General features: G+C 42.6%; 1 protein-coding gene across 6 annotated transcripts in view; it reads right to left on the reverse strand.

The window, feature by feature from the left end:
* The window catches only part of elmo1 (engulfment and cell motility 1 (ced-12 homolog, C. elegans)), a 351,678-nt gene that overhangs the window by 114,472 nt on the left and 220,503 nt on the right, over positions 1-16,703 (reverse strand). For all 6 annotated transcript variants that reach the window (XM_085988968.1, XM_085988965.1, XM_085988967.1 and 3 more), the window contains one exon: positions 3,553-3,689. In XM_085988968.1, coding sequence (XP_085845094.1) covers positions 3,553-3,689 — 137 coding nt within the window. The remainder of the gene's footprint in view (positions 1-3,552; positions 3,690-16,703) is intronic.

Consider the following 16,703-nt stretch of genomic DNA (forward strand, 5'->3'; position numbering starts at 1 on the left):
AGCGACTGGAAGAGAAGAGGGCAGGAGCTCTGAAAAGAGGGCTCAGGAGGCAAATGGCTGCCGCATCCCGTCCCGGGCTTCCAAACTCGGCCGCCGCCCTTCGTATTAGTAGCTCTGCATCCAGAACTCAAAGTGGGATTCAGTGATCGTGAAGAGAATTCAACGAAGGGGTTCGGAGTCGTAAGTCTTGCAGACATCATACATACCATGAGCTCCAACTTAAGCGCGCCAACGAAAGAGTGCACTCGAATTTGGACACAGGGACAGATTCTCCTTTGAATCCATATAAATGGAGAATGTATGTTTATTATGTCTAGATTCATTCTAATGTATGCAAATGTCTAATTTAGTTCATTGACCTGTAATCTTCTTCTACTGTCTGACGTTAAAACTATAAAGTAAGATAATTAGAATTAAGCCATTGTAGTAGTGATCTCCTTACTGGACTATAGAATACTGTCTACAACAGAGACCACATCTCACATATATCTAGCGAACCGTGAAGAGGTTACAGAGGTATTGCTGGATCTGGTTCTGAGGAATGAGGTGGGTCAGGTAGAGCAAGTGTCAGTAGGGGAACATTTAGGGAACAGTGATCATAGTATCATAAGGTTTAGTCTAGCTATGGAAAAGGACAGGGAGCAATCGAGTAAAAATACTTAATTGGAGGAAAGCCAATTTCAGTGGGTTGAGAATGGATCTGGCCCAGGTAAATTGGAATCAAAGATTGGCAGGCAAAACTGTAATTGAACAATGGGCTGCTTTTAAAGAGGAGATGGTTCAGGTACAGTCGAGGTACATTCCCACAAGGGGGACTATATGGTAACCAAAGCCAGAGTTCCCTAGATGACAAAAGAAATAGAGAGTAAGATGAAGCAGAAAAAGAGAGCGTATGACAGATGTCAGGTTGAGAATACAAGCGAGAACCAGGCTGAATATAGAAAGTTCAGAGCAGAAGTGAAAAAGGAAATAAGAGGGGCAAAGAGAGAGTATGAGAATAGATTGGCAGCTAACATAAAAGGGAATTCAAAAGTCTTCTATAGGCATATAAATAGTAAACTGGTAGTAAGAGGAAGGGTGGAGCTGATTAGGGACCAAAATGGAGACCTATGCATGGAGGCAGAGGGCATGGCTGAGGTGTGGATTAATTAAGGAAAGCCAGCACAGATTTGTTAAAGACAAATCGTGTTTAACTAACTTGATTGAGTTTTTTGATGAGGTAATAGAGAGGGTTGATGAGGGCAATGCGGTTGATGTGGTGTACATGGACTTCCAAAAGGCGTTCGACAAAGTGCCACATAATAGGCTTGCCAGCAAAGTTGAAGCCCATGAAATAAATGGGACAGTGGCAGCATGGATCCAAAATTGGCTAAGTGACAGGAAACAGAGAGTAATGGTGAACGGTTGTTTATCGGACTGGAGGAAGGTATACAGTGGGTTCCCCCAGGGGTCGGTACTAGGAGCACTGCTTTTCTTGATGTATATTAATGACTTAGACTTGGGTGTACAGAGCACAATTTCAAAATTTGCAGATGACACAAAACTTGGAAGTATAGTGAACAGTGAGGAGGATTAGTGATAGGCTTCAAGAGGACATTGACAGGCTGGTGGAATGGACGGACACGTGGCTGATGAAATTTAATGCAGAAAAGTGCGAAGTGACATATTTTGGTAGGAAGGACGAGGAGAGGCAATATAAACTAAAGGGTACATTTCTAAAGTGGGTGCATGAACAGAGAGACCTGGGGGTATATGTGCACAAATTGTTGAAGGTGGCAAGGCAGGTTGAGAAAACAGTTAAAAAGCATATGCGATCCTGGGCTTCATAAATAGAGGTATAGAGTACAAAAGCATGGAAGTTATGATGAACCTTTATAAAACACTGGTTCAGACTCAACTGGAGTATTGTGTCCAATTCTGGGCACCGCACTTTAGGAAAGATATGAAAGCCTTAGAGAGGGTGCAGTGAAGATTTACAAGAATGGTTCCAGGGATGAGGGACTTCAGTTACGTGGATAGACTAGAGAAGCTGGGGTTGTTCTCCTTAGAGAAGATTGAGAGGAGATTTGATAGAGGTGTTCAAAATCATGAGGGGTCTAGACAGAGTAGAGAGAGAGAATCTGTTGCCATTGGCGGAAGGGTCGGGAACCAGAGGACACAGATTTAAGGTGATTGGCAGTAGAACCAAAGGCGACATGAGGAAAAACTTTTTTTTACGTAGCGAGTGGTTAGGATCTGGAATGCACTGCCTGAAAGGGCGGTGGAGGCAGATTCAATCGTGGCTTTCAAAAAGGAATTGGATAAGTACCTGAAGGAAAAAAATTTGCAGGGCTACGGGGAAAGGACGGGGGAGTGGGACCAGCTGAAGTGTTCTTGCAGAGAGCCGGCACGGGCTCGACAGGCCGAATGGCCTCTTTCTGTGCTGTAACCATTCTGTGATTCTATGATTTACAATGTAAGGGGTCGAATGTCAGTTTTAAGCAACTGCCATGAATGCCTAAAAAATGGCACGACCCAATTACGGTTCGTATGCTTTTAAAGTATCAAAGCACTTGGTCCCCGAAAAAGGGCCTCATCACGTAACAGGCAGGAGGTCCAATTTCTATCCCTTTTTCTGTTTCCAGGCCAATTCTTTACAGAAACCAGACAAATATTTCTCCTCTTATATACCACACATCTAAAATCGGTTTTATGTCATTATTTTTGTAAGATTCCTGCCATCCCAAACTCAATACAGCATTCCCAAATGTATAAGGTACTATCAGCTGCAGTGTCAGCCAGTATATCCAAACCACTTTAAGAATACCATTAACAGTGAGAACACACTTGGAAGGGCACCAACTTACTCTTCTTGTCCCCAAGAGTGATGCGTTTGTTTTTACATTTATTTATTAAAAGCCTAATTAAATTCAGTCTGTATTTTCAGTCCATTTGGTGCTTCATTGCAAACTTTCTGGAATAGACAGCCTGTAAAACTGACCGCTCCTTGGCGAATGCACTGTGCCGTGCCTTGTAATACAACAGGGGACATAAAGGACTGCTTGCCTATATAGGTACCAGTTTATCTACAGTCTTAACCAGCTTGAGCAATGACTACAAAGGTCACTTGATGCCAGCCTTGCATTAAAACAGGTTTCCACGCACACAAAAACTGGAAAGATTGGGACGAAGCATCCGAGGGTTACGCTCACAAATCTCTGCGGACTTGTGGAATATGTAGTCAAAGGTTCAATTTAAGTAATCTTGCTGGAAAATTAACTGCTGCTGAAGTAGAGTGGAATATCAAAAGCGGTCACACATTGTAGCAATATCACAGCAACATTTGCCAGAGCGGTTATTTCAAGTTCTTCATGAAATTCAAAAGGAAGCCGTCATTGGTACTTTTTTTAAGCTATAAAAGAACTTCACCATATGTCAAGACTTTGTTTTCTCATTGTATATGCTGACATTACACAATATGTAACTGTTGATCATCCTTCGCTGTAGGGTTATAAACCAGAGACCACCACCTTCACTTCTAGCACAGCTCAGCAACACAGCAGCAACACTGACCTTGTTGAAGTCTTCAGATGTTGCTCTCATCTCCTTCCACGTCTTATTTAGCAGCTGGATGCAGATGCAGAAAAACTCCTCAAATGATTGGTCGTGGGTGAAAAACATGGGGTGGAATTCGTTGCAGGTGTCACTGGCTGCAGGGTTATGCAGGAATTGGACAACGGGGGAAAATGGTGGGATGGAGAAGCGAGGGGAGGGGATGGAGGAGAAGCGAGGGGAGGGGATGGAGGAGAAGCGAGGGGAAGGATTTAAGAGAAAAAAAACATATTATTACACACACAGTTCAAATATTAGGTAACAGATAACAATATACACACGCTCAAACATTACAGCCCCAATTAAAAATATAGTCCAGCGCTGTGTGATGCAGTCAGGGCAGTGTCCTAGGCCCAACCATCTTCAGCAGCTTCATCAATGACCTTCCCTCCATCATAAGGTCAGAAGTGTGGATGGTCACTGATGACTGCACAATGCTCAGTTCCATTCGCAACTCCTCAGATAATGAAGCAGTCCGTGCTCGCATGCAGAAAGACCTGGAGAACATTCAGGCTTATGATGATAACTGGCAAGTAACATTCACACCACACAAGTGCCAGGCGATGACCAACTCTAACAAGAGAAAGTCTAACCTCCTCCCCTTGACATTCAATGGCATTACTATCGTTGAAGCCCCACCATCAACATCATGGGAGTCACAATTGACCAGGAACCTATTGGACCAATAATGTGGCTACAAGAGCAGGTCAGAGGCTGGGTATTCTGCGGCAAGTGACTCACCTCCTGACTCTCCAAAGCCTTTCCGCCATCTACAAGGCACAAGTCAGGAGTGTGATGGAATATTCTCCATTTGCCTGGACTAGTGCAACTCCAACAACACTTAAGAAGCTCGACACCATCCAGGACAAAGCAGCCCGTTTGATTGGCACCCCATCCACCACCTTAAACATTCACTCCCTCCACCACTTGTGTACCGTGGCTGCAGTGTGTACCATCTACAAGATGCACTGCAGCAGCTGCCATGGCTTCTTCGACAGCAGCTCATAAACCCGCGACCTCTTCCACCTAGAAGGACAAGAGTAGCAGGCACATGGGAACGCCACCACTTCCAAGTTCTTCTCCAAGACACACACCATCCTGACTTGGCTGTTCTTTCATCGTCGCTGGGTCAAAATCCTGGAACTCCCGACCTAACAGCACTGTGGGAGTACCTTCACCACATGGACTGCAGCGGTTCAAGGCGGCGGCTCAAGAAGGTGGCAATAAATGCTGGCCTTGCCAGCGATACCCACATCCAGTGAATGAATTTTAGAAAATGTCTAGGATAACATTTGGCCCATCAAAACTCAACCTTCTAAATATTGGTATTTATCAGATAATTACAAAGTACTATTGGCACAGCCTATCTGGGAGGATGAAATCCTTCATGTTACTTGTAACAATCACTGAGATTTGGAACATCTTTCTCATGGATAGCTTCACAATTACTTAAAAAAATTATTCCTTGGTTCTATCCAGGGCCAGCAATTTATAGTGACTGAATAAGTCATAGTCATTTTTGTTAGGTGGAATACCATGAGTTTTGTCATTGTGATTATATGATCCCATCTATTTTTCCTTGGAACCATAAACCAGTAATTTTGATAACATCCCCACTGACATACATACCAAGGACATCCAGACCAAAGCATGTCCCTGCTGTGCCCTGGAAGTGACTATCAGCCAAGATTATAATGGAAATTCCCCGCAGCATACAGAAAACAGCTAGAAATAACTGATCTTAACCCTGTGCACGTAATGGCCATCGATAAGGATCCAATTATCTGAACAAAGGCAAAAATGCTTCATTTTTGACACAATAGTAGAAATAGGCACATTTTATATGTAATAGCAAATGGGAACAAAATGCATTTTTAAATTTAATATGAAATGTTAGCTTGACTCAGTTGGTAAAAGAAATAACTTGCATTTCTATAGCTCCTTACACAGTACAGTCCATTGCACTTTACAGCCAATGAAGTACTTTTGAAGAGCAGTCACTGTTGTAATGTAGGAAATGCAGCAGTCAATCTGCTCACAGCAAGGTCCCTCAAAAAGTAATGAGATACATGACCAGATCATGTTTTAATGGTGTTGGTGGAGGGATAAATATTGGCCTGTGTTCCAAGTTGCATTCCAGCATTGGAGCACATAACCTAGTGTTTTAAAAAAAAATCAGATTTTTAAAAAGAAATACAAGTTCAATCAGTAATAAGCCAAGCATTTGAATACATAAAGAGCATAAAGGCGATGGTAAATTTATTCAAAGCAACTACATGTGGTGTCAGTCATGGCTTAATGGCAGTATTTTCACCTGTGAGCCAGAAGGTTGTGGGTTCTAGTCCCACTCCAGGGACTTGAGCACATAATCTAGTCTGACACTCCAGTGCAGTACTGAGGGAGTGCTGCACTGTCAGGGGTGCTGTCTTTTGGATGAGACATTAAACCGAGGCCCTGCCTGCCCTCTCAGGTGGACATAAAAGATCCCGTGGCACTATTTGAAGAAGTGGCAGGGGAGTTCTCCCCGGTGTCCGAGTCAACATTTATCGCTCAACCAACAAACTAAAAACAGGTTGGCTGCTGTGTTTCCTACATTACAACAGTGACTACACTTCGGAAGTATTTCATTGGCTGTAAAGCGCTTTGGGGTGTCCCGAGGATGTGAAGGGTGCTATATAATTAGGCAAGTTCTTTCTTCATAGCTACTTTTGGGACATGGGTGGTGCAGAATGGCTACCACATTTGCCCACATAAGTCACTGCACTTCAAAAGTGATTCACTGAATAAAGCAGTTTGAGATGTGCTGATGTGACTAGATGCTGCATAAAGGCAAGTATCCATTTTAAGTTCCAAATAATCGGAAACATTTCTCACTTGTCCCTTTTCTCTGCTTTAAAGGGAAATAGCTAGTAATTCAATCAATTTTGAACCCATACAATGTAGCATTATTTACAAGAATCAATATTGAAGCACCAGCATCCTTAACTCTCTTGAAGGTCTATATAATGCAAAAAGCTCTCAAAGGTAAAACTAACAATAGTGAACTCGCCCCAAACTCAAGTTATTACCCTGTACCATTTAATCAATTGTTGGAAATAATTCTTCTAGGTGACATCTTGCTGTGCTGAAGGCACATGCAAAGAACAAAATATTGACAAAGCAAACCATTTTTTAATATTTAAAATTGATGCTTCAGCAGTGAGATTTCAATTTGTTTAACAAGAACGATCTCATCCATCAAGAACATGGACAGCTTAACCTCACTGTCACGGAATCAATTCATAATATAAAACTAATGGTTTCTGAAAGACTTTCGCAATGGGGCATTCAGCTTGAAGCCACTCATCACAATCTTGTCAAGAAAGTAATTAAGTATTGCTTGCAGTATAGGCAAACTATTCAAGGCAGTAGATTCTTTTCTTCCATTTCAAAATGTTGTTTTAAATTGAATTTGTTTTGAATTTCATTCTCATTTTAAATAACTCGCAGTGACTCAATACACAAGGCGGCCTATTTTAACCTAGCCCACCCAGTGGACACGGGCAGCGGGCAATTAAAATGGCCCATGGGACTTGCCTGCACCGACCCCGCTGTCTTCCCATCTTCATTTCATTTCATTTGCTATTTGTGGAATTTTGCTGTGCACAAATTGGCTACTGCGTTTGTCTACATATCATTTATGACTACTGTTGAAAATGAATTTATTTGTTGTGCAGCACTTTAGGACATGAAGAGGCATTATATAAATTCAAGTTCTTTCTTCTTTCATTAATCTCATTTAGAGAAGGCACCAGGATAACAGATTTTGATTTGGAAAGATTCGCACTACAGCAGAAAAAAGAGAATTCTCTTTTAACATTGGGGCAGAATAAAGGAAGCTTTATTCTGCAGATCGCTATTCCACACTTGGCCTGGGCGTGCTCGATGCTGGCACCAGATCATAACAGATTGGAAAATGGGTTCCATTCTCCAACATGGCCACCCTTAACCTTGATAAGCACAAGGTTTAGCAAAAGTAATTAATTCTTCCTTTCAATTTAAATACTGATGATTCACCAGCACTGCTCCTTTTCTACTTCTTCCACTGGTGCAAAAAACATTTGAAGCAAAGGCAGATTTTATGAATAAATTAAATTATTTAATTAGATTAAATGGAAAACTAATGAAAAAGTGCATTTTGGTGAGGGCAGTACTTTTGTTTCCCTCTTTTCCTCAATTGGATCTTGCCAGCAACATCCATGGCAGCCTGGATTATACGAGACAATGACTCTCCCTCCGCGTTCCCCTACCCATGGGAAGTGCCTGGCCTCTTCCCCACAAACCGAGATTGGGTACTTGTTGTGGCACCACAGGTTGATGCCGCCAACTATGGATGAAACAGCCAATGTAAAGTCTGTGGGTTGTATAGCGAAGTAATACACAGACTACAAGAGTAACTTAAACAGGACTTTACTATTCGAAGGTCAGGGCGAATCTGCCCAATAAATTCTGCCACAGCACTTATATACCGGTGTGGTCACCGTCGGTATTACAGTATACAGCAGCCAGGATAAAGTAGTGCCACACCTAAAATAGTTCTCTTAAAGGTGGACGGTTACATACAATAGTTCTCTTAAAGGTAGAACAGTTACATACACTACAGCCAACTGGGCAAATAACCAAAAATCAGCAATGGGACAGAGCTAAGGTCGAAGGATTTGGGGGGGGGGGGGTGGTGGAGAATGGTGGGTCAAAGTCCACATTTGTCCAACTCAGCACAGCACAGCCATGATGGCATCCTCCAATGCTGCGCTGCCGTTTGCATCAGACTCGAACCCGAACCACGATCGGGAATTAAAAAGTTAAGTGAAGAAACTATCTGGATCAAGTTTTGGCTGAGTCCTGACATACAAAATTGGCCAACTTTGGGCTGGGGGTGCGCATCGGGTTGATGTGGTCCTGACGCCCCACACACCCCCCCAATGGCTCCAGCATTCATCAGCAACAATAATTTTTGACTGGAGGCTGGTCTGAAGCCCTGATGAGCCCATGTCTCTGGCACAATAGCCCATCTTTTAAACCTATGCCGTCTGCAGGATGAGATATCAAATTCACAAGCGACATTTTCTATGCCTGTGAATTACTTTTTTAAAAGAAATGTAGTCACTGTTGTAATGTAGGTAACACGGCAGTCAATTTGCACACAGCAAGTTCCCACAAACGACGAGGATAAATGACCAGATAATCTGTTTTTTGAAGGGGTGTTTTTGGAGCGATAAATATTGCCCAGGATCCATTATGTCCACCTAAGAGGGCACCCGAGTTGGTTTAATGTCTCAGTTGAAAGATGGCACCTCCAACAGTGCAGCACTCCCACAGTACTACACTGGAGTGTCAGCCTAGATTTTGTGTCTCTGAAGAGGGGTTTGAACCCATAACCTTCTAACTCAGAGGCAAAAATGCTACCACTGAGCCAGTGCTGACACTCCTTCACATGGGCTATGGAAACTGTGATGGTCCCACATATTCTTGCTTCTCCCAGTTGAATTATTGGTGCAGTCTGCAATCAGCTCATTGTGGACAACAGAGGCCATCTGCTAGGTACAGATCCAACAGACTGTACCTATCAACCGATACTGGCATATCATCGCTGTGTGATGCAAACAGCACCAAGATTACTATATAAAATAGGATTCACTCTATTTCTCTGATTTATCTGACATAGATACACAAGAATACTCTGTGGGTTACTACAGCTGTAGTATTAAAGGTAATCTGGATATCAGCAGGAAAAAATAAATGTCTGGACAACTTGCCTCATAAATGATTGCAAAGGATTTTGATCTCAGCTGCCTAGTCAAACCTCTTTGTATCTTTCACGAATCTAAGATGATTAAGGTCTATCATATTAATCGGAATCAAATAATCTCAGAAGCTGTTATTACACAATATTAGGTGAGGCTGATGTACGAAGTATTGCTGGAAACCTCAAGAGATAAACCTATGGACCTATTTGAACAGAAGGGGGAGGAAAGAAACATCCATTCACTGGCTGTTTATCTATCTGTCCTTTCAATGTATAATAAATTCTTCACACCTATACATTTACAATCATGATGTTTGCTCGTTTCTTCACCCCAAATTTTTCCCCTCATCACCTGAAGGCACCAATACACACCAGGAAATCAATAGCAACTTGCATTAATACAACACCTTTTAATGTAGAAAAACATCCCTAAGCCCTTCAGACAGGCGCAACCAAAGAAAATGGAGGCAGAGCCAAAGAAGATGTTAGGAAGGGTGACTAATAGCTTAGTTAAAGATGGTAGATTTTAATGAGGGTCGATTTAGAACTCAAAAAGATTGCTATTGAGAATGGGAAAAGTCGAATAGTATTTGAGTTTGTTTTTTCCATGGATTTAAACCTGGCTGTAAGATGAATTTAAATTAGAGTACTTCTTTATGAATGGCTGCTATCCATGTCAATCACAGCAAGCCCCTCTCCTTTAGTTTCCCTTTCAATTAAAGATTTTTCTTCCAAAAACGACAGGAAACCATTTTGGGACCTTAAAGGTAACTATCTTTACATAAAACTCAGAAACTGCACAAATGTTGAACATCTTATGAGGTAATTTTGTTCGTTATGGAAATCTATGTTTATTAAAAGCTGTACAATTAAGCAAATGCATTAATAATGGCCTAAATGCTTTAAAGCAGGAACTTAAATGCATGGGAAATGATAGGGAAAAAATTGTCCAAAACCATGAAGTTTTGATAGAATAAATAAGGAGGAACCCTTTCTAGTGGCAGAAGGGTCAGCAACTAGAGGACACAGATTTAAGGTAATTGGCAAAAGAACTAGAGACGACATGAGGAAACCATTCTTTTACACAACAAGTTATGATCTACATTGCACTGCCTGAAAGGGTGGCAGATTCAATAATAACTTTCAAAAGGTAAATGGATAAATATTTAAAGGGAGAAAATGTGCAGGGCTATGAGGAAAGAGCAGGGGAGTGGGACCAATTGGATAGCTCTTTCAAACAGCCAGCACAGGCACGATGAGCCAAATGTGCTGTATTATTCTATGATTCTAACATGGTGGAGGCTGTCTGATCGTTCAATTGGGGTCAATTGCAGTTTTGGCCCCATTCTCCTGGGTTTTCCTCTCTCTCTCTCTCGGCTTGCTAATCCTTTTCACCCCTCCAATATTGCTAGGTCATTCTCCTCCAAATGCTCCTAGACTCCCTTTCCAATTGTCCTGAACCATGGGACATCCCCTCCCCTACTCCAAGATGCCAGTGTTCATAAATCCCTAGACTATTCTCTCAGTGATTCCTGATCCTAGGACTGTCCCCTCTAAATGTTTCCAGACCTTTGGATCATCCTTCCAAATATTGCCCAGATCACAGAACTACTTCTTTACTAATCACAGATTTGGGACCTGTCCCAATGTTCTGCATCCCAGTGCTTGCAAACCCTGCAATTCTCCTTCAAAGTACTGCCAGGCCCCAGGCCCCCTTCCCAGTACTTCCAGATCTCAGGGGCTTCCCCCAATGCTGACAAATCAGTGCCCCCGATAATACGACTTGACATAACGATTCTGTTCTTACAAAATGTTGGACTCAATGTGAGCAATGCTATGGGACATTAGCTAGTAATATAGTAAAAGGAGGTGACTTATGATTTCCCAAGAAAATGTCTATTTTATAAATAGTCTGTACTTGACACGGTGGCTGGCAGTATTGCCCCAGCCATGGCAAAATCACTTTAGTGGTTGGTTAAAAGTAGTTTTAATGTGAGCAAGGAAGAGAAAGACAGACAGATAGAGACTGAGACACAAACACACACACAGACAGAGGGACAGACTGAGAGAGACATAAAGACAGAGAGGCAAACTGATACAGACTGAGAGACACAGGCAGATGCAGAGTGAGAGACACACAGATAGGGGGACAGATAGAGACTGAGACACATACAGACAGAGAAACAGATAGAGAATGAGAGATGCACACAGACATAGACTGAGAAAAACCCATGTCCAAAAAAAGGGAATAAAACACAATGCAGAATATGTGTGTTGAAACAGCCAGTTTGAATAGTAGAAAGTGGACACTAACTCAGCACAGATCAGGCACTGACCGTGAAACCTTCAGCCATTAGGGAGCCGATGTTTGCGTGATTGTAACGTTAGTGTGCATTGATTATAATCTACATCAAGCAAAGAGAAAAAGTCTGAAGCACAGACAATCTCAAAGACAAGAAAATGAAACAGCCCATTGCTTATTTAAACCAGTGCCCAAACCAATAATGCAAATAGCAGATTAGAGTCGTGATCAGATTGATCAGGTTAGGATGATTTGCGAATATCCTGATTGCGAAGCAGGAAAGCTGCATTCTAGGCTCAAAAAAGCAGTGCAATAGTACTCAACTCTACAATCGAGGATGTTCGTTGTAAAAACTTTTGCTTTGTATAAACAAATTAATATGGGTTTCTTAAACTGAGCAAATTATTTTAAGAATAAACCCTTTTTAAATATGTTTTTAATGGAAGAAGGGAGTGATCGTGGGCTCCTAGAGCTCAGTATGTCAGAACAATGGGCTGGCAGCACTGCCGTTTTCTCACACTAAATGCAGAAATGATGCACAATGGTTTTGCTTCACAATGATAGTGCAGTTAGTGTAAATGCAGCCTGAACCCAGAGTCAGGGCCAAAACGACACTGGAGGGGGGGCAGTTTCACATTGCTTTGCTTCGGAATTAGTTCGGTTGTGACACCTGATTTACACTCCACATGTTTAGTGCTGGTGTGATGCCAAAACAGCTTCCAGCAATGTTAAACTTCTATCCTGAATGCATGGTTAGACTAACTACATGTGCCAACTACTTTGTATTCACAAACTGCCCACAATTGTGCACCTTTTTGCAAATGTCAGAACACTGGCTCTGATCCCAGGGCCGGGGTCTTTTGCATAAGCAGGTTGGGCGCTTCAGTGTGGCGCACACCTCAATACCTATTGGAAGATGGAGTGGCCCACAGCCACTCCAGTCCAGCTGTGCCAGGCCCTATTGGGCCAAAGAAAAAAAATGGTCAAAAAAGTCTTCACCTACAGTGTAGCAATTGTGCCTTCACAGTAAGGCAATTGATCCCAGGTTAAAGAAAGAATCAACTGGCATTTATATAGCACCTTTCATGACCTCAGGACGTCCAAAAGCTCTTAACAGCCAATTGAGTACTTTCGAAGTGCAGTCACTGCTGTAATGTGGGGAAACAGAACAACCAACATGCGCACAGCAATAGGTCCCACAAACAGCAATATGATAATGACCGGATCATCTGTTTTACAGCGATGTTGGTTGAGGGATAAATATCGACCAGGACACGGGCGAACTTCCCTGCTCTTCTTCGAAATAGTGCCATGGGATCATTTACGTCCCCGTAAGATGGCACCTCCAACAGTGCAACACTCCCTTAGCACAGCACTGGAGTGTCAGCCTAGATTACGTGCTCAAGTCTCTGGCGTGGGACTTGAGCCCACGGAGGCGAGAGTGCTACCACTGAGCCACAGCTGACATCTATCCTTGTAAAAAAAAAACTACTCTAGTAAAAGTCTGGGGCATTCACTCGGCCCATAACAGAAGCCATATCTGCTCTCAGCAGGCACAGGTCCTGTCAAATCGATCAGGTGGTGTACTGGGGAAGAGTCTTTCAGCAAAGCCCAGAAAATCCCCCAGACCCACCTTCTCCACCCTCCTTTAAGATGCTCCTTAAAACCTACCTCTTTGACCAAGCTTTTGGTCACCTGCCTTAATTTATCCTTATGTGGATCGGTGTCAAATTCTTTGTCTTAAAATACTCCTGTGCAGCGCCTTGGGACGTTTTACTACATTAAAGGCACTACATAAATACAAGTTGTTGTTGTTGTTCTTGATGTGGGAGGGGTGTGGGTGGCAGATCCACCCGACACACATTCCCACCCCTCATCTGAATTTAAAGGGCCATAGCAAATGGGATCGCATCTCGGCATCACTGGGTTCCACCACAAATTCCCGCTCCCCGCCCCCACAACCCTTGTCCTGAAATCATGCTTTCTGTCCTCTCTGGCCCCAAGAATTTCGGGGCCTCTGTCTGCAGTCTGATGAATAAAAAACGTGTGGAGCGCAAAATACAGAGCTGACAAAAGCTACACCCAAAACACAAATGGCCCAGAAATTTGGGTCGGGGGCTTCCCGCGGGTGTAAGCCCCCGACCTGCACTTACCTACCGCGCCGGCCGTTGAGCTGTGGGCCCGCGTGGGATTCCGATCCTGGGCCTGCTCCAGCTGTCGGCGCGCAGTGCTTGCGTATCCCAGGGGCGCAGTTAGTTCGATGCGTCCCCTGGGATCACGTGGGCCATGGGGAGCCAATCGGAGCAAGGAATGCTTCATTCATAAGTTTGACAGGAAGAGCTGTCAAAACTTATAAATACTACGGGCCCCAAAACATCACTAAATCTTCAATTAAATTTTTAAAAATCACATTTTTTAAATAAACTATAAACTACATGAAGTAACTATTTTAAACAATAATTTAAATTTTTGAAAAAAATTATTTTATTTTCTAACGGGGCTAAAAATAAACTTACCTTTCTTTAAAGTATTTAAAAATAATAAACTTGTGGAAAAAAATGTTTTAATTTTAATTAATTCACCACTTACCTTGTAAAAAGCAGGTCTTATGACTGCTTTTTAAATGTCTAACTTCTGGAGACTTACCCTCCTGGGAAAACCTGTAAAAAAAAACGACGTTCGATGTGCACGCGCAGCCTCTCCCGCGCACGCGTTCGACCTCTGAACCCCTGCTTTCAGGGGAACGGAAGTGCAGGTTTCCCGCGCATGCAGGAAACCGGCACTTCCATTGGGCTTACGGGTGAGTGCCTCGTGCGTACTCACCCGTGGAGACCCGAATTTCTGGGCCAATGTTCTGAAAAAGAGCCAGCAAAGGCACGATGGGTATAATGGCCTCCTTCTGCGCGGTATGGTTCTATGAATGTCTGTCAGTAACATATTCAGAACTAAAAGTAAATAACTTGGTGAACTCTGCTTTAACATGATCATGCAATTAGCTGCCTGATTACTTCCATTTGTTGCCAAAGCATCAAGCACGCAATTAGAGCATATTTAACAAAGATAATGATTTGATTTACGAGATATTTTAAAGCTATTAAGATAACAATTGGTCATCAGCCATGTGCAGCTCACTACTCATTTAACAGTCACAGAGCAAAGCAATTAAAGCTCCATAGTGCCATTAAAAAATAAAAGATTAAAAACATTCAATTCAAGAATGAGAATTAAAACTGTTGGTAACGCATTCCTTACAACAATTACACAGCAGTGTACAAGAATGAACCTTGCTTATGTTCCTGTTAGGGTTGCCAACTCTGGTTGGAAGTATTCCTGGAGGTTTGATCACGTGACCTCCTGCCTCCAACCACCAAGTTCAGGTTTAGTCCAGATTATAGAACCTTGGTGTACTCAACCTACGCCAAGATTCCTCTCCCACGTCTTAACGGTTATCTCCCCCTCTGCTGCCAAAATCCTAACATACATCTTTAACACCTCAAGGTGTGATTTCTCCAATGCGCTCCTTGCAAGAGTCCCCACTTCCACAAGTTACAGCTCATCCAGAAGTCATGATCCACTGCCTCATTTGTACAAAAGGTGCATCGCCACCTTATCCCCATCCTCGCCAAACTCCACTGGTTCCCTTGTCCCAGCAATTTGACTTAAAGATCCTCATCCTCACCTTCAAATTCATCCTACCTCAACAATTCCCTCTAGCTGTACATCTCTATGCTCATCCTCCCAACACCGATTACTCCTTGTTGACATCTCTGCCAGGTGCTGTTCCTTGATCCACTATCCTTACCCTCAACATTTCTGCTTTGTCACATCTCTCCCTCCTTCTAAGAACCCTTCCTTTCACCCCGGTCTCCCCCAACACCCCTCTTCCTTTTCCTCACCCAGTCAGTCAATGTCCACTGCCTAGTAAAGCACTTTGAGCTGTCTCTGCTTAGGAACATAGGAATTGCTGGTCGAAAAATAGCCAAGGCCAGTCTAGATTGCCTTCTACCATTCTTAATAGTCGCATGATACAAGTCGCATGATACAACAATAATAGAGTTGTTGGACTAATCATAGCAATCAATCTCTATCAAGTAGGTTACAACATACCTAGTCATGAAGCAAGGAAAACCCCAGTAATGGAGAGCTTTGGGAACCATTGGTTCAAAGTCACCATTTTCTTTCCAAGCATGCTACACTTACCACGTAATGTCTCAAATTACTCATATACTATATCCCAAAATATTATTTCCTGAAAGAAATCAATCTAATTTGCATTTGAATGAATCAATACTATGTGCTTCCACCGTCTCCCTAGGGAGCCTGTTCCATGGATTGACCATTCGCTCATTGGAATAATTATTTTTCACATTTGTTTTGAATTTACTTCACACGCAGGCCGTGTCCTCTGGTTCTACTGTTCGGGACAAGGTGAAACAGTTCGACACAGTCTACATTATCTAGTCCCTAGCAACCTTCTCTTTTCCAGTGAGAATATGCCCAGTTTACATTTATTGTTCCTCATAATCCAATCTCTCCGTCCTCTCAATCATTCTGGTTGCTCTCTTCTGTATCCTTTCAATAGCTGCAATATCTTTTTTGTACTCTGGCGACCAGAATTGTACACAGTATTCTAAGTGCAGTTGCACCAATGATTTATAAAAGGCAGGATTACCTCACTATTTCAGCTCCATATTGACCTTTTACTACATCCCAACATCTGATTTGCTTCATTCACTGCCACTGAGCATTGTTGGGATAGCTTCAACTTATCGACGCCCAGATCTCTTTCATTTTCCATCCACATTATTTTCTTTCCATTTAAGTTACAGTGCCTTATTGGATTTTTTTGTCCCCATGTGAAGCACTTTGCATTTCTCTACATTGAATTTCACTTGCCACCTGTCTGCCCAATCCACTAGGTCATTCAAATCCTGCTGTAGTTTAACTTGTTCAGCTTTGGAGTCTACCACCTTCAATGGCTAAATTTACAGATGATACAAAGCTATTGGCCTAGAAATTCAGTTT

This window comes from Somniosus microcephalus, chromosome 5, assembly GCF_052327205.1.
Source record: "Somniosus microcephalus isolate GS21.2 chromosome 5, FLI_Smic_1.0, whole genome shotgun sequence".
In the NCBI taxonomy this organism is placed as follows: domain Eukaryota; kingdom Metazoa; phylum Chordata; class Chondrichthyes; order Squaliformes; family Somniosidae; genus Somniosus; species Somniosus microcephalus.